Genomic DNA, 22,782 nt, shown 5'->3' on the forward strand with positions numbered 1-22,782 from the left:
GAGTGGGGAAGTGAGGAGTGAGGAGTGCTGCAGAGATGGTTGTCCTTCTGGAAGGTTCTTCCATCTCCACAGAGGTACTCTGAATCTCCCTGACCAAGGCCCTTCTCCCCTGATTGTTCAGTTTGGCCGGGCGGCCAGCTCTAGAAAGAGTCTTGGTGGTTCCAAACTTCTTCCATTTAAGAATGATGGAGGCCACTGTGGTCTTGGGAACCTTCAATGCTGCAGAAATATTTTGGTAGCCGTCCCCAGATCTGTTTCCTTTGACACAATTCTGTCTCAGAGCTGTACGGATAATTCCTTCAACCTAATAGCTTGGTTTTTGCTCTGATATGCAATGTCAACTGTGGGACCTTATATAGACAGGTGCGTGCCTTTTGAATATACCACAAGTTGTAGAAACATCTCAAGGATGATCAATGGAAACAGGATGCACCTAAGCTCAATTTTGAGTCTCATAGCAAAGGTTCTGAATACTTTTATTTTTAATAAATGTGCAACAGGTCTAAAAACCTGTATTTGATACGTCATTATGGGGTATTGTGTGTAGATTGATGAGAAAAAAAGATGTATAATCCATTTCTGAATAAGGCTGTAACGTAACAAAATGTGGAAAAAGTCACAGGGTCTGAATAGTTTCCAAATGCACTGTAAGTGTAGATCAGTAATGGGGAGTTACTGCTTTCTACCAGAGTATAAAACAGGTAGGCCACATTTGAGTCAGGTAAAAAGCTTATGTCTTAATTAAAGGTGGAGTGTTGTATTTTAAGACAGGCTTGAATATATGCAAATAAGTCAATAGGCAGAGAGGTATCCTACATTGTCACATTATGTGTATGGTAATAACAATTGTTTTTCTTTTGTGAAATGGTTTCTTGCATCATACAAAACAATGCAATGCAATTTAAAGTCACATGTTTAGCCCATGTTGTTACAGACCAAGAAAAAGTATTATTACTATTATTACTATTGTCAAGCCCCCTTCATAATGTCATTTTTTTTTAAATGTAATGTAAGCCTGCATTGAACACCACATACAGTATAGGCTACTGTCAGCTAAATCATATAAATCAAAATCTATTTCCATGTGAAAATGTTCAGGGATTTGTTTATTGTCATGCCTGCTCCCACTCTCCTTCCCTGGCGCTCGAGGTCGCCAGACTGCCCTGCATTACACACTCCTGCCACCATCCTTACACACCTGCTCCCCTCATGAAGCGCGTCAGCATTTCATTACATTCACCTGGACTCACTCACCTGTGTTTATTTCCTCCCCTATATCTGTCTGTTCCTGAGAAGGTCCCCCGCTTCAGCATTAAAGTTCGTATGTCTTTGTATTACCCGGTTCTGACACTGTTCGTGTCCTGTTCCATGTCAGTGCTAAATTAAATGATCAACTCTCTGTACCTGCTTCTCATCTCCAGCGTCGGTTCTTACACTTAGTTGGTTTGTTCATAGGCCTACATTATGCTCAAATAGCCACAATATTCTATTGGCTACTGTCTAAAACTGTAAGTGTACAGCCTCAGTGTTCCCTGTAAAAGCGCAACGGAAGATGCACAACATTTTCACAATGTTTGAGTTTCCGCTCACAAAACCAAAAATTTGCTCACTGCCCCAAAAAATTTCAGGGAACATTACAGGGGAGTCCAGATTATTCTTATTAATTCTATTCCTTTTTAATTTATTTTGGAGAATAGAAGAAATGAAAATAAAATGTATTCTTTAAAGCTAAACTATCCATTTGAACCAACTTCCCTGGTTTTAAACGGCCTATGTGGCATTGATATGAGTCAGAAACAGAAACTCCTGTGCCATTGGAACACAGGAGTGAGGGTTGCAGACAATGGGCCTCTGTACGCCTATGTAGATATTCCATAAAAAATCTGCCGTTTCCAGCCACAATAGTCATTTACAACATTAACAATGTCTACACTGTATGTCTGATCAATCTGATCAAAAACAAGAATATTTCTAAGTGACCCCAAACTTTTGAACGGTAGTGTAAGTCAACACATCGCCAGTGTTATGTTGAAATATCCCTTGGCCCTAAGACCTTTATGGAGTGGGTACTTGCTGATATGTTTGATAGTGTCAACTACTTGAGAATGGAGATGATCAGAACGCACTTGTATCCCAACTGCAACTTGTCAATATTTCAAAACCCATTTGCGAGCATCTTGTGTCGCCCCACGACTTGTTTTGTAAAATGATTCCCAATGAAACACTTCCAAACAGATGCACACTCTGGTAATAGATAGTGAGAAAGTTATAAAAAAAACAAATGGCACCAAAGCGCACACGTCGCCACTCACCAGTGACCTGATTGTGGCCTGGCTGCTCAATGTGCCTGCTAGCTAATAACATTACTTTCTAGCATCATTGAAAAAGTTTAAACTTAGCTCGCTAGCAAGTGATTTTTTGGCACTGATAAACAGCATGTAGCTTGTACTTTATTTACAATAGTTTACCAGCTTACAAATCAGTCAGCATCACTGTGTGGCATGCATACAACTCCATTCGGTGCACAGCAAGTAATGCTTAACTTGGCTCACTAGTACTATATAGTATCACACTCAAATACAGATAACTGCAGCGCCATCTATTTTCTTGGCGACATCTCGTAACATCTTCCTTTGCGCAACACATGCAGATAACTCCTCCTCGACTCATGAACAGGAGAACTGGGTTAGACTCTTGCCAGTGACAACATTACACTGTTAACCAAAACATAAATCTGTATTCTTATTCAGGTACCTTCAATAAGCATGAACTTTAAAGTCAAGAAGCAGACTACCCGTTTTCCTCTTACAAATATAAATGCAAAAAAAATATATATAACGTTTTAGATGAAACAACATATTCTTTGGAGTATCTTATAGGTGGCCTGATATTTGCCTTGGTTCTGGTGTGTCTCAGAGTTATATTTTGAGGAGGTGGGGCTGCTTCCATATCACCAGCCTGTTGTTCACCACCAGCTTGAATGGCGGGTTGGTCCCATGGTCCCCAATCATCCTCATCCATATTTGTTTGATGGTCGTTCGGGGGGATCCTGAGTTGTTCAGTCACTGGCCAAATGTCTTTTCTGTTTCCCCCATATTGTTTCCCATTCACTATTACTTCATCCCTGAGTTGATCAGTGCATATGCCCAGCGTCCAAGTGCTGGCTGAGCTGTTTGAGTGCAGAAGAATCCTTACCGTTTGTCCTTGGACGATGTTGCGCATGTCACAGGTCATGGTGGTGTTTTGCTGTCAGTCCTTTTTGTCGTTTTCTTGGAATTCCATTTTGTACCACTTGGGGTTTGAGAAGTTTTGTCATGGTGGGTAGGATCGTGCGTGTGCATTTGGACATTGAGTAGCTGTACCGGAGAACTGTGAAGTCTCTCTATTGGAGTATTCCGCCATCGCAGCCTTTCATAGGAGCGTTTTAGCCATTTTCACAGCGGATTATGCTTTTCCGTTGCTTTGGCTGTGATACGGTGATGACGTCACATGTTTAAAGTCCCACTCATCAGCAAATGCCCCCAACCCCCCTTCTCATTCTGTGTGGACAATGCCATGTCTGGTGTGGTGTCCGTCAGCTCATCGAGCTCCCAGTAGTCCAAGTAATAATCGACCATGATGAGGTAGTTGCTTTTGTTGACTGTGAGTAAGTCCATCCCGATCTTGGACCATGGGAGGGATTTGGTGGAGGATGAGTGTCTCCTTTTTTTTGTCTCTTCTGGATGGAGTTGCAGGTTGCACATTTGCTCATAAAGATCTACACCCTCTGTCATCCTTTGTCAGAAAACAGCATCACATGCCTTTCTGAGACTGGCCAACTACGCTTCAGTGGCCAGAGTGTATTTTGTGTAGAAAGTTAGCTCGTAACATGTCAGGGATGAATATCACTCCATTTTCTGGGGTAAGCTCCTCTTTGGACGTCCACTGTCTTAGTTGAGATGTTGACATCACTGGTGTGATCCACCTGTTCCAGGTCAGTTGTGGCTAGACCCATAGCGTAGACCATGGCTGGTGTTGTCTGTGCTCTGTGGTTGATTGAGCTGTTCTGGAAAGGAAGTCAACTACACGTAGTTATTTGTATTGTATTTGTATTGCATGTGGAGTTGGTATATTTGTAGCCATAGCAACATTCTCTGCAGTTGCTTGGGTGCTGTGAGTAATAATTTCTTGAAGATCGTCTCAAGCGGTTTGTGGATGCTGTGTATTGTGATGAACTCTCTGCAGTGCAGATACTGGTCAAACTTGTCACATTCAAAAACAATGGAGAGACATTATTTCTCAATCTGTGCATATCTTTGTCCTGTCTGAGTCAATGTTCTGGAGGAAAATTCAACAGGTTGTCCTTTCTGTAGGCATCACACTGCAGTGTGACTTCAGGTTGTAGTATTTGAGCACTGGATGTTGTGTGACTAACTGTTTGATAGTCTTCAACTGCTGCGTCATGTTGTGGTAGCATGTCCATTCAATGTCCTTGTCAGTCAGTCTTCTGAGCAGCTCACACACATCAGATAGGTGGGGCATGAATTTTGCAAGAAAGTTCACAAACCCCAACAGCCGCTGTAGTGACTTGACGTCAGTCATTGTACCCATGTTCTGAATGGCTGTTATTTTCTCTGGGTCAGGGCGAAGGCCCTCTGTGGTGAGAAGATGACCCGTGTATGTCACACTAGGTAGCTTTAACAATAATGTATTTTTGTTCAGCTTCAGGTTGACATCTCTTACTCTACAGGAGAGCTGTAAGGTTTCTGTCATGATCTGCAATCGCCTCTTCGTGTCACCACATCCATAGAGTAGAATGTCATCTGCGATCACGCTCACTCCTTTTAGTCTCTCCAGTACTTCACACTGCCTGCGCTGGTATTCTTCATCTGCTGACTTGCTTCCAAATGGCATTCTCAGCCATCTATACCTGCCTACAGGTGTCCAGAAAGTTGTTAGATCGCTGCTCACTTCATCAACTTTGACTTGCCAATATCCATCTTGGCATCGAGTACTGAGAATACCTTTGTGTTGCATATCTCTGGTAAAAAATCTCTTCTGTTGTGGACATCTGGAAGTAAGATCTCAGTAAGGCTTTGTTGAGTGCACTGGGGTTCATACATATACATAGTTTATCAGGTTTCTCAATGACAACCATGTTGCTGACCCCGTGTTGGCTCTGTGAATTTTGTGATGATGTCTGCATTGTCCATTGAATGTATGGCCTTTTGTGATCCTTTCAATCAGTGGAATAGGTATCCGTCTTGGTTGCTGCTGCACAGGCCGGGCTGCATTGTCGACCTCAAGGTGTAGCTCTCCAGGAAGGCAGCCAAGCCCATCGAACACGTTCTTGTACTTGGAGATGATCTGCTCAGTTGTCATGATGACCTCAGTGGATGTGGTGCTCGGGGTGTCGACGTAATGTAACACATGGCTGTGGTTCAAATGTAGTAGACTGAGTCTTTCACACGTGTCAGCTGACAGCAGAGGAAGCTGGGATGTCTCCATGACCTGAAATTTGATATGAAACGATTTTCCATCATGATCTGCTTTGAGATTGCATTCTCCTGTTGGCTTTATCAGTGTGCCATCATATAGCGCTTGAGTGTAGCCTTGCTACTCTAGGTAGGAGAACTGGATTGGCGTCTTGTATGATTCACTGTAGGTCCCCATAGCTTATGACATTCACTGTTGATTCTGTGTCTAGTTGACATTTAATTGTATGGCTGAGGTCATATGTCAATGGCTCATCACTTAGTGGAGATGGCTAAAAAACCTGTTTGGGATAGGGGGCGGTATTTTCACGTCCGGATGAAAAGCGTGCCCAAAGTAAACTGCCTGCTACTCAGGCCCAGAAGCTAGGATTTGGATAAAAAACACTCTAAGTTTCTAAAACTGTTATCATTATGTCTGTGAGTATAACATAACTTATTTGACAGGCGAAACCCCGAGGACAAACCATCCAGGAAATGTGTTTTTTGAGTTGACTGTGTTTTCAATTATATTCTATGGGAATCTAGATTTCTGAGGCATCTGGTTGCAGTTCCTAGGGTTTCCACTAGATGTCAACAGTCTTTAGAAATTGGTTGATGTTTTTCTTTTGAGTAATGCAGAATTATGGCTGTTCAGACTGAGTGTCGAGTCTAGTGTACTGTTGTGTTTGGGGCGCTCCACTTTCATTTAATCCGCTATTGAATACAGTTTATTCCATCTTAAATTTGATTGATTATTTATGTTTTAAAATACCTAAAGTTGGATTAGGAAAGTTGTTTGAAATGTTTGGACCAAGATTATAGGTAATTTATTAGATAATGTGTAGTCATGTTGGGCGAGTTGGAACCTAATGATGTTCTGAATCAAACAAGCCAAATAATTTGACATTTTGGGGATATAACGACGGAATTAATCGAACAAAAGGACCATTTGGGTCTTTTTTTCGATTAAATCGGTCCATATATAGCCTAGATATCGATCTATGAAGACTGTGTGATCAAGGAAAAAAATATTGTTTTATAACGTAACGTCATTTTTTAAAATTAAAAAAGTCGACGATAAACTTTCACAAAACACTTCGAAATAGTTTTGTAATGCAACTTTAGGTATTAGTAAACGTTAATAAGCGATCAAATTGATCACGAGGTGATGTATATTCTATAGCTGTACGCTGGAAATAATGTCCGGGTAAATCTCAACCAAAATATCCGGTCGGAGACAGGAAGAAAGGCTCTGCCTTGCGTCCGATTGACCAAGAAACAAATCGTAGGCAAATGACAAGCCTGTTGACATCGTGTGGAAGCTGTAGGTAATTGCAACCTCGGCCCCATTTAATGTGGTTCACCTTTATCAATGGGTTGAAGTGGTGCATGGATATATTTTTCCATTTTCAGTGATCAGATTTTCCTGCACTTTTCGATGAAACGCACGTTCTGTTATAGTCACAGCCGTGATTTAACCAGTTTTATAAACGTCTGAGTGTTTTCTATCCACACATACTAATCATATGCATATACTATATTCCTGGCATGAGTAGCAGGGCGCTGAAATGTTGCACGATTTTTAACAGAATCTTCGAAAAAGTAGAGGGTCGACTTAAGAGGTTAACAAGACGTTAAGCTGTATTTTGGTGTATTGCACTTGTGATTGTATGAAAGTTAAATATTTTTAATCGTTTATTTTGAATTTCGCACTCTGCAATTTCACTGGATGTTGTCGAAACGTTCCGCCAGTGGAACAACCTAGCCGTGAAAGGTTTTAAGGTTAATTAACATTTATTTTTGTCTCGTCTTCCACAGAATTTACCTGTGAGATGTACCACATCGCAATGCTGTTTGGCCATTTGATTCATTATCTTCCTCTAATAGATTCAGTTGAGGTTCGTGCTGTTTACAAACTCTGGCAAAATGGTTTTGTTTGCCACATGCTTTACAGGTGACACCATATGCTGGGCATTTGGCTTTGGATGAACTGAACAACAGTAATGACAGTGTAAGTCGTTTGCATTCTATGTTTGTTATTATCCCCTGTAAACTCTGTCTGTTTACAACCATATGTTTGCCGTTTTGATTCTGAATGTCGCTCCCGGGAGGTATAATGTACAGTCTTGGGTTCAATTTTCCTGATTTGCATTTGTGCTTGTTCACTTTAACAACGCATGTCAATGGGTTCTTTGAGCATGTGCACTCACGCAGCTATATCTTTAGTGCCTATGATAAGCCTGTCACGGACTACTTCCTCTCGCAATACGCCAAATTCACGTGTCTGCCAGCTTCCTCAGATTTGCAATGCACTGCTCTGATGTTTCACATTGACTTTGTTGACAAGCATTAAATATGTAACTCTCGTAGATCACGTTCCTGGATGGCTCCAAGTGTTTCTGTAGTGCTTCTATCATTTTTTTTTACAGTCAGTTCTCTCTGCTTCAGGCATATGAAGATGCCTCTGTAAAGAGATGACATTATTTTCCCATCACGGTTAGCAGAGTTGCTATGCGTACTTCTGCTTCCTTTTCATCCAGACCGGTAGCTATCTCATTGTGCTGTAACAAATGTCCAGTTGTTGTATGTATCGCCCTTTATGTCCATAGGCTCACGTACTGAAATTACCGGGTAAGTCATTGTTGTCGTTATTCAAATGTTTTGATGCTGGTTAGCTAGTTTGGACGTCACGTCCTACTATGCGTTTATCCCTGATTAGTCAAGGATATACAGTACCTATTTGGTTCTGAATTCTGACACCATGTTTTGTATGGCGTTGATTCCATACAAAAGCAAGGTAATGTTGACTAGAATGTCTACTTCAGCCTCACTGTGTAGCACGCATACAGCTCCATTCAGTGCATAGTAAGTCATGCCTAACTTGGCTCACAGCGACTAAGACCTCTGCAAAAAAAAACTTGTAAATTAATAACAAGATTTCTTGATTTATCTGAGATTAATTCGGACTATTTTAAGGAAATTATTATTTTGAGGAAGTGGCTATGTTGTTGCTACGGTAACCAATGTTTTTTCTAAACTGTGCGTGCGCCGCCCCGAGACTGCCGCGCAGCTCCCTTGGACTGCTATGCATAAATGTCAGACCACAGAGAGAAGCACAAGATTGAACTTCACTCAACTTTCTAGAGCAGTGGTCACCAGCCGGAAGTAGTCGATCTCTAAGGCATTCCTAGTCGATTGCCAAACATTTCTGTTGAAAAAAAACGATAAAGCCTTTTGTGTCCCAATTTTCTTTTATTGGTCTCGAGCTGTTGGCAGTAGGTGCGCCCGATTCAGCTGCCCTGCATGCCGGGCAGGCAAACTGTTGACATTTTGAACCATTTCATGTGTCTGAAGGTACAAACTCAGCCTTCCTGATGGGCCCAGAGAGCAAATCAAGTGCACTATCGGTCTACCACTGGCAGATCGGATGCCTCAGATGACCATGTCTGCAGTAAATAGCAGGCATAAAAGAAAGCTACAGCAAAATTGATACTGTGAGATTTCAAAATGTTTAAAACCATTACTAGAGAGAGACTGTCAACGAACACAGTGAAGCATTGCTGTATTTATGATTGAGTTCATGTTTAAATTCATACTCAGCACTGCCAACACTTTTATAAGCCATAAAATGCACATTCTTCCTATTTCCACTACAATAAGCAGTGCAGCAGTAATGAATGTTTAGGGAAGTTTATCTATAGGCTTGTGTTGTTGATATTATTAGCGGCTTGGGTCTTTTTTAATATCGAGGAATATTTCACTTTCCCTGTTCATAGGAGTAACAACATGAATTTGTGCATGAGGCTGACATAATCTGGTGCGACTCGAGTTTCGCCATCCGCTGGAAGAGACGGTGTCCCTTTTTGGTCCGTGTCAGTGGAGGAAAGGGAGAGCGGAGGGATGTTGAGAGGTGGACCCTCAGTCTGCTGCTCTCTCCCTCCCCTGAGACTGACCATCAGATGCAGGCAGCATCAGCCCAGTAAAATAAAAAAAGCTCATTATTTAAATGTATGCTAACTCAGCAAATGCTCACTCAGCATTTTGACTCAAAGTGATCTTGACTCAGAAACGGTTGGTGACCACTGTTCTAAAGTTTTCCCTGTTAACACTATTAACATTTCCTTTTACTGTGGCAATTGCGATTGAATCAAGGCAATATTAGCCACTTTCAATGCATCATACCGAAACAAAACTAACTATGCAAGAGATTTTGTTGTAGGCAGAACGCATCGGAGTAGGATTCTATTGCATTGACACGCACTACTCAGCCCGTACTCTACACAGACCAGTGCGGCATAAACAACCAGAGCTGCAGTAAGCTTATATGCAAATAGACCATTTCCATTTATGGATCTGTGCCATTACTTTGAACTGGACTGTGTTTAAAGCATGAGCGGTCATAAGTAGATGTGCTTGTTTTTGAGACCAAAGCGAGAGCTGCATGTAGCCACGTGTGCAATTTTTTTCAAATCCTTTACTAGTTAGTGAGATATTAGCCCAGTTATAGATCATTTGTAGTCAGCAATAGGGGAGTGATTGCTTCCTACAAGAGCACAAAATGTGCACATTTCTAGACATCTTTGAAAAGTGAGTCAGGTAAAGACCTTTTATTTTTGTCTTAAAGGGGCAATGTTATATTTACAGACAGGCTTAAATAAGCTAAGTACTGTAGCATAATTGATTCACAGTACGAATGGTATGGGAATAATAATGCATTTGATTTTGTAAAGTGGTTTCTTGCATCAAACAACACAACAACATTTTCAGTCCCCTTCTTGTCTGAAGGACAAGTGGATAAATAGGTTAATGTCAAGCCCTGCATATTGTTTTCAAAAGTCTCATGGAATGTAGGCCTACATTGAACACCACACATTGGCTGCTAGTGTACGCTGAATGGTAGAACAGCTATTTTCATGTTCAAATGTTATGGGATGCATTTTCTCCATTGTTCTTGACGGTAGGGCACTCTGGTAGGCCAACATTATGATAAAATAGCAACAGTAGCCTACTTGACCACTGTTAAAACTGTAACTTAAGACGGGTACAGCCTCAATGTTCACAGTAAATGTGTGCTGGAAGATGCACAGAATTTTCACAACGTTCAAGGTTGTGCTCAGCGGAACTGTCATCTGCTCAGAGACAAAAAAAAAATTCTGAAGGGAACGTTGACGGTGACACAGGAGGGACAAACCTGGCAGGGTACATAACACCCACATCAAACCACACCGCCAAGACATCTCTCGTTTAGCTTAAGCATTTCTTTATGAGAAATCTTCAAAACGAGGCCAAATCACGAAGTACAGTCGCCCTTTAAACCTTCCTAAGGAATTATTCTAGACTTCGCAGTCTTTTGAGTGAAGTCTTTTGAAAATAATTATATCTGGTGGTGTGGGGCCTTCTGACATATATTTACCACTTAATGACCTTTCCTTGTTACATTAATCAAATTTTTAAATCACAAATCAGACAGAACTCATGCAATCTTAAAGCTATGAAAGCAACTAAGTGAAGCGATTCACTTTCTCCTCCGAGCTCTGGATGTCATTGTTGGCCACCAGCATGAACAGTTCTCTGTTGTTCCCATGATGTTTTTGATGATTCACAGTCCGTCACAACTCCTACACCCTATTCACACACATTCAATGCTGAGACCCTAGTGTTACAGAGAGATCATAATAATAAAAAACTAAAATGTCCCGAAAACATGCATGTTCAAACCTCTCCTCTCCATTTTAGAGGGAACAATACATTTTGCAGATAGGTCTAAAGGGAAAAGGGAAGAGATACCTAGTCAACTGAAATGTGTCTTCCGTATTTAACCCAACCCCTCTGAATCCGAGGTGCATATAGGGTCAAGCCATGTTGCCATTTCTACTATACCAAAGTACCATGACAGCGGTGGAATTTCTTTGAAAGGCCTTACTACCATCAATATTTATTTTCACAATCTTGACAATGAAGCAGTCCTCAGACACTTTCCTTTATTTTAGGGTGTCAAATCAGCTCCATCTTCTATTACTGTCATAAATTGGCGACGTCAAAGGCTCAGACTGTTCGTCGTCTGGCTAGATAGGGCGTTTACAGTAGAAACATCTAGGTAGTGTGAAACGCAGTAGCGCTGACTTCACGTGATCCACCTCAGTCTGCTCATCACTGGCTGTGTTTCCATGCTAGGAGATTTGCCGGGGGTGATTACAAGTTGAGGTCCCCTACATGCCATCCTTTTGTTAGAAGTTCAGCTAGGATCCATAGCCTGCAGGAAAACGCATCACAACTGCATCTCGACGTGCCTTAAGAAGGTTCACAGGGGTTGGTTGGTGGTTGGATGGAAGTACGTATGGGCAGCTGCCTCCCTCCCTCCCTCCCTTCCTTCCTTCCTTCCTTCCTTCCTTCCTTCCTTCCTTCCTTCCTTCCTTCCTTCCTTTCCTTCCTTCCCCACCACACTCTTCTCCAAAGTATCCTGAAGGATCCACTAACATACATAAAGACAGCAAGCTGTGTTGCCATGGAAACATCGCACTGGCTCTAATGTTGTTTCACGTCGTATTTTTTATTTTTTTTTAACCACGAGTGTTATAATCCCAAATGACGTGTGGAATGAAATCAAAGTCATGTGGTAGGCACGGTAGCATTTGCTTATAGAATAGAGAGTGACACGGTTAGGTATTTCTATTTGTTTGTGACTTCAAATAACTGCAGCGAGGGATTCGTTAAAACATGATTTTTGACGCTCGTCTTAAATGACTGTATTGACAAGTTGGACTAATAGACTGCGTGTGGCGGGTGAGTTTTGAAGGCCCTTAATGAACAGAGAAAACCATCTGGAAAGTTCTGGTGGAGTGGAGTGAGTGTTGAGAACACTTCCGCTCAATTGAGCTCTGTGTGCCGAAGCAACTGACACTTGATTTTAACAAGGTTTGCCTCGCACACAGACGGCAGGTAGCAGGGAGGAACATTTTGTAGATAAAGGGTGATAGTGTGGAAAGGTACACTGCAAAAAAAAAAAATGAAATTCAACATTTCAGGTAATGAATGGCAAGGTGGGGCAATGAGACTGTCACACTTTGCTGACTTAGATAGAGAGAGCACTGTAACAAGGAAATCATGGCAAAAAATCAGAACCAGTAAATCAAGTACATCAAATGAAATCTTAAATTAAACTAATATTTAACTCCGGGCCCTCTCCATTCCCCTATCAGAGAAGCCTACTGTGTCAACCTTAAGGCTACTGGTTTATTCATGCCCTTATCAATAACTAAAAACTAATCTGCACATGTCGTACCGTGCCAGTGGCACGCGCCAACCCAGAAGACGTTCAATAGCGATGCTCACATTAAGAGAAGGGAAGAAAAAGAGCTAATCTTCCCGAGCACCGTTGATGTCTGTGAAAGCCACAGACAAATAATAGAGGACTGCGCTCCAAAATGAAATATAATGGAACATACGAATCCATTTTTTCTTTCAGAGCCATACAATCATTATCATATTTGTATGGTTTTTTTTGTTATTTATTGGGATGATAGATAAATAAATAGCAAATCGTTTTTCCACGACAATATCCTGGCTCTGAATTGATCTGCCGTCTTTAATCACAACAATGACAAATAGATAACCCTATGCTGCGTTTTTAAATTGCCAATTTATCTAAAAGGGAGGCTTTGCATTTGCTATACACCGTGTTTGCTCACTCACACGGATCCCCGACATCGGATATCAGCCAGGACGCAATACACATAGCATTTTATGTTAGTTAATATGCTAGCAAATATGTTTTGATGAGACAAATACTACTTACTAATTTCACTAATTATTTCTTAATGTCTTGTACAAGTTACGTTGCAAGAGTTGTGAAGACAGGCTTGTTATAAACGTCTGACAACAAATAAACATGAATTTACTTTTTGTCAACAGCCTAGCGATTAACGTCACAATAAAACATACCAACTGCCACTCACATCATTCATTATGCATTATTTATTATCAATGACATATGCCATTGACCAAGCCTATCTCTTGAAACACGCCCATCTCCTGCCTGAAATAATGAGTACTGTATAGCGAAGTGTAGTGTGTATGAGTTATTTTCTCCCAGAGACAGAAGTACGGTACATGACATGAGGAAGACACACGCTCCAGATAGTGCTGTGCATCTAGGTCAACTTCATTCCCCTACTCCTCATTCTGCCACATGATGAACAGCACCAGGTAGGCTGCGTAACAGCTCCGCATGAACCCTGCAGCAAACACAGTACAGGCTAGGGCTGCTGTTGAAAAATCATCTGCATCACACTCACAAAGACACTTTATTATGTAGCTTGGAAAGCTCCTTTAAATACTCGGCCAAGGGAGACACGGACATCGGCGATGCGCATAGAGAGGAAGAGGTAAAGCAAGGACAGCCCAGCCAACCGCCGCTCTGTTCTGCTAGAGAGCAGCATGCTGCAGACTGACGAACAAGAGCCTTCCTTTTGGACGCTGTTGCATAAGAGCTCAGACACACACACACACACACACACACACACACACACACACACACACACACACACACACACACACACACACACACACACACACACACACACACACGCACACACACACACACACACACACACACACACACACACACACACACACACACACACACACACACACATGCACATCCATGCTCACAGCCACACTCAGCCAACGTAGAACTTGAAATTCCACTGCAGCCAATGTTGAATCAAGAATTAATGCTCCTCTGGCTGGTGCAGTGCTCCAGTATACAGTAGGCTTAGAACTCAGACGGTAATAAGAGGATTCAACCAATCCGGTTTAATACTGACTTTAGGAAACCAACCAATGTGAGTGAGTGTCAGTGTTACTTTTCCTTCGCTTTGATACAAGCTCATTAATTGATGGGCACCAGACCTCTATCAACATTGCTACTACAGTAATTGAATTCAAACTGTTCCCTCTGGTGTGAAGGCCTGCTGTGGTTCGTTAACACTGTGTGGTGACTGTGTACATTGCATGTCAACTGGTTTACATTTGGTATGAAGTAGCAGGGACTCACCGAACACAGTCCTGGCTGGGACGGACTCTCTGTTGAGCCAGAACGACACCTGGGATAGGATTACTGTCATGATGCAGGGCAGGTACGTCTGGATGACAAAATAACCAATCTTCCTCTTCAGATGGAAGTGTGTCGTCATGACAACATACTCTCCTGTTGTCGGGCGGGATGGAGAGAGGTTAAAACAGAGAATTATGCGTGAGAAGTTAGTGTGTCATTTCGAGTCGGAAGGCCACTTGTTAAAGCTCTTGTGCTCCTGTGAATCCTACAAATCCGACCTGATACACAGTAAAGAAATAGTGAGATTGCAGTTTTGACTGCGACATGCTGGAGCTTAGCGCCTGAGACTTTCACTGCACCCTGCAATCACACCTGCAACCCTTGTACATGTGACTATTACACACTCTGGATCTGAATCTGAATCAACACCCCCCCTTTAAAAAAATTTACATGGAAAACATTAGATCCAATCTACAGTAGGTGCTTTGCTGGTCCATAATGTTCAGATGTGAAATAAGACTGTCATAACATACTAGAGAGGAAATCTGTTTGTGGGCTTTGCAGTGGATTGCCATGTTACAAGCATGGTGTTTTATTGCCATTGATATTTATTAGTATTGTTATAGGCCTCATTTATCATCTAACTCAAATCAAATCAATGGTACCTCAGAATTAGCATATACAATTTAATGAGATGGGTATTGTGACTTTCAAACACAGACCAATAAAGAAACAGTAAAGGCTGTCTTAAGCATAGATTTCTATGGTCTTATGCACTACCTCTCTGCCTGCAGCTAAACTCACTGCAAAGGGGTCACCCATTTTACACTGTCACTAATTATGCCATGCAGCATCAATGAACCAAAAAAAAGAGAAATGATGTGATGCCCACAAGGGAAATTACAAATCTGGGACATGTTCTCGAAGTAAACCTACAAATGGAGAGCAGTGGGAATGTTATGCAGCTCTTTGGAGAGAAAGGAGAGGGAGGTTCAGTGTATGAATTATTTTACAAGGGAAACAAACCTGTGCTGGACTGGACAACCCCAGAGTCCACACTTTGCCCCATCAGATCATACTGGTTGAGCCGAGAGCCATCTTCAGCCACCACGACAGACTGGGCTGCCCCTCTCGTCCACACGTACACAACCTCAGCTCTGGTGTAAGCATCTGGCAGGGAGAAGAGAGAGGGGAAGAGAAACAAACAACGTCTCAATCTGACTAACCTTTAAACAGCCAAGTCAGATGTCCTCCCTCCTGGCAAACCATCTGACACGTCAAAGCAATCCACAGTACAGTGTTGCTTCAGCACTGCAGAGGATTTGTACTGCAGAGGAGCCTCATTACTGAAATATTTAGCGAGCCAGTTTAAAGTTGAGGGTTGGTCTTTTATTCATGCTGTGTTATTCTGAACAGACTGACTCGTCATTGTCGGGCTCCTCTCTCTCTCTCTCTCTCTCTCGCTCTCTCTCGCTCTTTCTCTCTATCTTTCTCTACTTTTCAAGGATGTTTTGGGGTCAGAAGACCTGGCAGCCATGAGCACTTGGCACGATGTGCTGAAGGTATGACAGGGAGTCCTGCATCCGATAAACAAAGGTCTCTGCTCTGCCATGCGCCTAGCGAGGCCTAGCTGGGCCTGGGAGGTCAGATCCTGCCTGAGGACAGCTGTAACGTCACTGTCAGCTCGTATCAGGTACGAAAAGCGGGTTTCCGGTCAGAAGGGAACAAGAGAGAGAGAGAGAGAGAGAGAAGGGGAGGAAACACTCACAGCTACCAAACTTCAATGGACAAGCATGGGCGTCCATGGGGAAGTCCTCCAGGTGCATGGGACACTCTGCCCTTACTGTCAGTCTGGAAGGAGGGAGGAAGTGAGGGAATGATACAGAGAGAGAAAAAGAAAGAGAGGGAAAGCCAAAGAGAGAGAAAGAAAGAAATAGAGAAAGGGAGAGATGAGAGTGAGAGACAGAGAGAGAGAGAAAGAGAAACTGGCAGTGAGGGACAATGCTGCAAACCTGCAGCCTTTTCCTGACAACACAGTAAAAAAGGGGAACGTCAACCCACCCATGACCCATCATCCATTCGTCACCTCTACATCGCCACGCCATGAATTAGAACTCACACTGTGTCCAGAATCTGCGTTAAAGGAGGTTTTATGGCCGGCCCCCGTGACCCTCACGTTAGCTCTGTTTTGTGAGCATTGAAAGTTCACGTCCTGGGACCATTATTTATAATGTTTCAGCTCAAATGAAAACCCACAGTGGGCCTCCACTCTACCACTATATTCTACACTACTCGCTCTACTCACTAAAGGCCTTATCTTAGTGCTCCCCACTGCAGTATACAATCTCTTTAAGGATTCATATTTTGCTGGATACCAACAGTATTTTCTAGGGAAGAAACCTTACAATGTACTGGTTTCACGATCACCATGGGACTGGTAGACTTTACGACTATTGTCTTCAGAGAAAATCATGTTCTGCTTCCCAGTAACGATTTCCATTTTCAGTGTTTAAAAATACCTCTTCCTGAATCGAGTGCAACGAAAAACACGTACCTCATCGTGTAGAGCAGAGTTCCCTCCTCGGTGATTCGTAGGAGTTTGTTGGGCATCGTCATGTTGTGGGCCACAGACTTCTTGCCATTGTGAAAGAACGTGTCAGGGGTCCAGATTTTACTGGCCATTAGGTTGTTCAAACGGAGAACAGACATTGGACCTTTGAATTTTAGCCGCTCGTCCTTCCAGCTTTGACGAAAGAACACGTCTATGGTGTATTCCTGTGAGAGAGAAGGCAAGGTCAGGACCCAGGAGAGGTAGGTTGTCGTCCTATATCTGCCAGGCATGTTATTAGACTATATCACTACTTCCTTTCTCTCACTTCCATGTAGCAGAAATGGCCTGTTTTTCCTGCTGGTAACTGTCTTGTCTTGCCAAGGTAGAGGCTTCAACAAAGGCAGGTCTATCTAACTGGCAGAGTGGCTTCCATCTCTCCCTTCCAGCTAGTCCTCATGAATGTGTCGTCAATAAACATGAAGGAAGAAGCACATTGCTCTAGATTTTAGCACACCTCATACAAAACACTGGCGCGATATCTCACTCGAAACATGCACTAGTCGCCATTGGCTAAGAGCAGCTTTTAATTATTTCAGAATGCCTGACGGGAGTTAGCTAGCCAGCGAATTTACAGCGTTCCGGTTCTCTGTTCTTCCCCGGCCGTGAGTTAATTACTGTGAGCGGTAACAGACCTGCAAGGTAATGGAAGTGGACTGGAAAGGGAAATGGTAGCTACTGTAGCTGTTCCTTTTGGCCAGCCCATTCCGTGACTTACTGTGATGTGGCGAGCAGCAGCAAAAACGTGCAGGTCCATATGTTAGAGCATGTACAGTAATAAAATGATAATATGTCAAATACACATGGTTCAAGTGCACCAATGGCAAACCTTCATCAAGATTGTGAGACAATATCAGAGGCAGAGAGAGAGAGAGAGAGAGAGAAAGAAAGAGAGAGAGAGACAGTGTTTCACATACTGTATGTCCCGGGACTTGTTATTTCTGTGTACATTACGCAGAGTCAGATTAGTAATTGTTTTACGCTGATTCATCCACAGTGGTTAAAGAAGACATCTCAACAGAGCAATTATGAACAAATCAATCTCACCACCGCTATTGCCATTCTATCGAGAATATCTCTTCAATATCCCACATGATTTTCAAATGGTAGGTACGCCCACTTTTGGTCAATGAAATTGCGTTTGGAAGCAGGTCGGAGGACAGATAGAACATTCTGAAGGGTAATTTTGCAAAGACGAGTCTGAATCATTTCACTGTCAGTTTATATCTCTGAGTGGGATTATATCAAATCACATTCTCCCGTCATGATTGCCATAGGAAAGGTAATGTCTCTAGCCATAACCATAGTATCTGTTCTCTGTGGTTGAATCCCAAATGGCACCCTATTCCTTATGAAGTGCACTTATTTTGACCAGGGCCAATAGGGATCCATGAAAATGTGTCAAAAAATAGTGCACTAAGTAGGGGTTCTATTTGGGACAGGGACTGGGACTTTACAATCTAGTCCCAAGCACCTGCCAATGCACTCTACATCATGGCCAAATCTAAAGACAAAGGCTACACACGATCCAGAGTCGTTATACCCACATCAATACCAAGCCCTCTCCGCTTGGGTCATATGCCATGCACTAAAAATGGACATACAAATATAATTCCATTCAAGACTAGAAGTTGTATTTATCGCGGAAATGAATGAGCCAATTGGTCTCGTAACATTTCCTCGCTCGTGACCTTTCATTTATGTCGAAAACTAATGGGGCTGATTCAAATGTATAAACATTTTTACCTTTGAAACCACATCAAAATAGGTTAAGGGGAGAACATGGACACAGAACTGGTGACATTTCAGAGAGGGGAATAACAGAGAGGAAAGACGGGCATACCATGTCATGGTCCGAGACGGGCCCAATACTCGTCACGAAAATGTCAGTCTTGACTTCAGTTACACGCTCTGTTGAACCAAGAAATTAGGAGAGTGAGTGTCGATCAGGGCTCCTCATTAGCTCTAACTAGCACGTAATCCTGGGGAGCATTGCCCTTTGATCGTATCAATCCCTAATTTTCACAGAGCCCCCTTCCAAAATGACACCTTTACAATCCTGATTTTGAGGTCAATAACCATTTCTGCTGTTCTCCATGTCAGTGTCAGGACCATTACCTGGGGACTGATGCAATCTCTTCATGAATTTTCAAATCTCTTGGCTGAGATCAAATTTCACCTGGTCTGACATATGTTGAGTACCTTCATCTGTACAGCATTATGTTTTGAAGTGGAAAATGGAAACATGATTTACATCAGGAATGGTGTCCATCATAATGTTTAATTTCTCTCCATTTGCCACTGAAAATGTAATATTCCCTTGCCTGTTTGCCTCCACACAATCAATTCCATAAGAATACCCTTCACGTTCCAGTAGGTCTAGATGTCTCTCCATTACTCTGTCAAGTTGAGTCGAATATAGAGCAGAATACACAAGAACTGTCGGGCACAGTGCACTTCCCATGAAAAGTGCCAACACTACCCAAGGTCCCAATGAGAATATCTACACCATACACTATTTCTCAAAATAATTAGTTGAGTTATTCACCAAGGAGCTTTATTTTCATGTTAAAAAGATACTTGCTCTTGATATCATGCTTCTAAGGAAGGAGCGAGCAGTAAATCGCCCTCCTGTAGATTCCACTGATATGACTGCAAAGGCAGAAGAAGAAAGAAAGACATGAGGATGTGACGATAAGCGAATGAAATGCTGATTTACTTTTCATCAAGCAGGACAAAGGACTCCAGCCGTCCTTTTTGTATGTGTTCTGGAGTGCTATCATCCAATTAATGGTATTGGCAAACGACCATTAGTAAACCTTCAGGGTGGTGCAATCTCGTGCCAACAATTCCAAAATAAGACAACAAAGGATTCCCGAAAATCAGCAGCTGTAAAGGTAATTTACCGCATGCAATAACCATGTTATTGAATAAATCCAAGTAGCTCATCATCACCCTTTTATCTCCTACCAGCTCTAACTTGAGAATGTTATGAGTTGGTGAGAAACCATTGTACAGTACTGTACCTCCCAACCCTGGTCTGAGACGATTGTCATAGCCATCCAGGAGACGGTCTAGGATCCGGGTGAACACTGTAGTGTTGTCTTTCTGCTCATCCGTCTGGCCATTCTGTCCAGAGCTGACAAAAAGGAAGAGTCATTTTGGACAGTGAATTCAGTAAATTGATGCAGGAGGGTTGGAGCTGAATCCCAGCGGAGCAACTGCTCTTGATCCTCTAAAATCGACTTCCTCGGAGGAAACAGAATTTTTATAAAGCCATGTGAATGTGAGAAATACGTTTATTTGATCCACAGGGCATGACATTGTACACATGCAGAACTCATAATGCATTACACCGTAATGTGGCCTATTAACAGCAAAGGACTAATTGAGTATGCTCTTTGAGCAACATGAAACTAAATGATTAAGGCAAACTCAGAAGACTCGCAATCAGTAAAACGTGCGAACGCAGTAAACATCACCACTCATTAATATTTCAACACAGTAATCAGTAGCAATACAGATTTAATCATGCTGTGTAAATTTGTATTTTATCAACGGGAGGTGTGGATGGAGAGAGAAATGGTCGGCATTGGAAGGGGTGGGAGAGATTTCTTCTCCCCCTCAAAATAATCACAGGAAAGCCTTAATCATAAATAATCGTTTGCCTCTAAGCAATCATCTTCCTTTTTTTTTTTCAGCCCAATCGCAGACCACACTGGTTTGATTGCATGCTAAATAAACTGTCCCCAGTGTTTGGGAACAAACTCTGCTCAGAACACAGCTCCAAGGAGAAGGGAAGGTCAGCAAAGATTAGTTAGCATGGACCGTTGGATGGGAAGGTGGGGAATCTGAAGTAACGAGTAGCAAGAGGAGTCAACAGAACAGCTGAGAGGATGTGCATGCAGGCAGCCACAAATGAGGGAGAGAGATAGAGAGAGTGAATGAGGGGGGGGGGGGGGGGGGGAGAGGGGAGAGGCTTATCACACGGCTTTAAATGTGATTCTTCTCAATAAGGACATTCTACTCACTGCAGAAATAATATAGTTAAAATGACATCAGCACACCATTCATTACCACATAGGTGATTTGTTCAAATGCCACTTCCTGCTAAAATGACTTTTATGGAATCTAAATAATATTAAGAACTTTGATAAATTACGGAATATGACACACATTGGGCGTCAAAAAGTCTTACTGATGGCAATTCCACGGTCAACTTTTTGGGTAAAACTTGAAGATATGGCAAAGCCTTCCTTGCCTTAGCTCAAAGATGATAGACTGAGTAGACACAACATGCCGAAGGTTTTCGATTTACCACAGAGATACAGTACATTCCAACAGATAAGTTCATTATATCCTCCTTACAAAAAAAAAAACACAACAGCAAATGCGCAAGGATGCCTCAGAGTGCTTTCAAGTGAGCAATAATTAAAATGCACTTGACATAGGGTATATTTGGAAATGGGGGGTGAAGGAGGGGAACGGCAGAGGGATGGGTGCAGATAACCAGAGAGCAATGGACTGGATGTTTATGAGCTGACTGGGGCGACTTCCTCATAAAACATTGTACACCATCCCCATCTACAGGTGATCTGAACAGCAACAGTGCTACTCACTGCTGCAGCCCCTGCTTGCCTGCCTGTCCACAAACTCAGGAGCTCTCTTTCTCTCTCTCTCTCTAGACCTTCTTCAAAACACTATAGTTACCCCATTATCTCTCCATCCACAACACAAATGTGCGCACAACTGATTACTGCACCTGTTTAAAAACCCTCCCAAGAATTGTGTCTGAATTCTAGAGGTAAATACAGTGAATTGCTAGCTAATAATTACACTGCAGTTTATGGGGACAGTTGTAAGGTAGAGTAATCAGGGGAGGTGTTTATTGGCTAAATGGGCCATCCTTGAAGTAGGGCAGTTAAAATACATTCAACTCACGGTTGATTACTGGGGAGAATGTCACAGCTCACGGAAAATAAATCCTTAAAATGGCAATTTCATTAGACTGATGAGATATGCATGCATGTTCAACTACATATTCTAGCTACAAACATGTTCTTGAGCATATAAACGGTGGTGTTTCCTCTAACTGCACATACGACAGTAACCAGGACGCAAAAGACCAAAATATCTCAATAAATAACCATTTAAGTCAACTTCAGTGAATGGCTCTGACAGTTCAACCCAATCATTTAGGCTTGCAGAATAGCAAGACCCAACATTACTCATGTAAGAGTTGAGCATCTTTATGCTTATCTAGGCATATACGGCTTCATTGGTATTTGCATGATTTTGGTTCAACGTCAAACTTCTTCAAAGTTTATCCTAGGACTGGATTAGTATTGAGGTGCTCACACAAATGTCTGGCATTTCAATGGCAGGACTAATAGTGTGACAATCACATTTCAGAACCACATATTGCTGTCATCTCTCATCCCATCACACTGTGGTACTGAGTGGTGTGGTCAGGGCACATACCCCATCTGTATTCCCAAGTGTGACTTTCTATATTGGACTACCCTCTAGCTAAAGTATGTCACTTGAAACACATACATCATTTGAATGAACGACAGAACATCTGAGACATGCGCTTCTCTACGTTGGTTAAATATTCAGTGTTGTCCCATGTGGCTGCTGAGCCAATGGAAACTTTAACACAGTAA

General features: G+C 42.3%; 1 protein-coding gene across 4 annotated transcripts in view; it reads right to left on the bottom strand.

Moving 5' to 3' along the window:
- Window positions 1-22,782, bottom strand: part of LOC118390877 (gamma-aminobutyric acid receptor subunit alpha-1-like) — a 32,870-nt gene that overhangs the window by 7,184 nt on the left and 2,904 nt on the right. For all 4 annotated transcript variants that reach the window (XM_052457612.1, XM_035781590.2, XM_052457614.1 and 1 more), the window contains exons 3-8: window positions 20,143-20,255; window positions 18,960-19,027; window positions 17,063-17,283; window positions 16,277-16,359; window positions 15,535-15,678; window positions 14,509-14,661 (exon numbers count right to left, since the gene is read on the bottom strand). In XM_052457612.1, coding sequence (XP_052313572.1) covers window positions 14,509-14,661; window positions 15,535-15,678; window positions 16,277-16,359; window positions 17,063-17,283; window positions 18,960-19,027; window positions 20,143-20,255 — 782 coding nt within the window. The remainder of the gene's footprint in view (window positions 1-14,508; window positions 14,662-15,534; window positions 15,679-16,276; window positions 16,360-17,062; window positions 17,284-18,959; window positions 19,028-20,142; window positions 20,256-22,782) is intronic.

Source organism: Oncorhynchus keta, chromosome 12 (assembly GCF_023373465.1).
Source record: "Oncorhynchus keta strain PuntledgeMale-10-30-2019 chromosome 12, Oket_V2, whole genome shotgun sequence".
In the NCBI taxonomy this organism is placed as follows: Eukaryota; Metazoa; Chordata; class Actinopteri; order Salmoniformes; family Salmonidae; genus Oncorhynchus; species Oncorhynchus keta.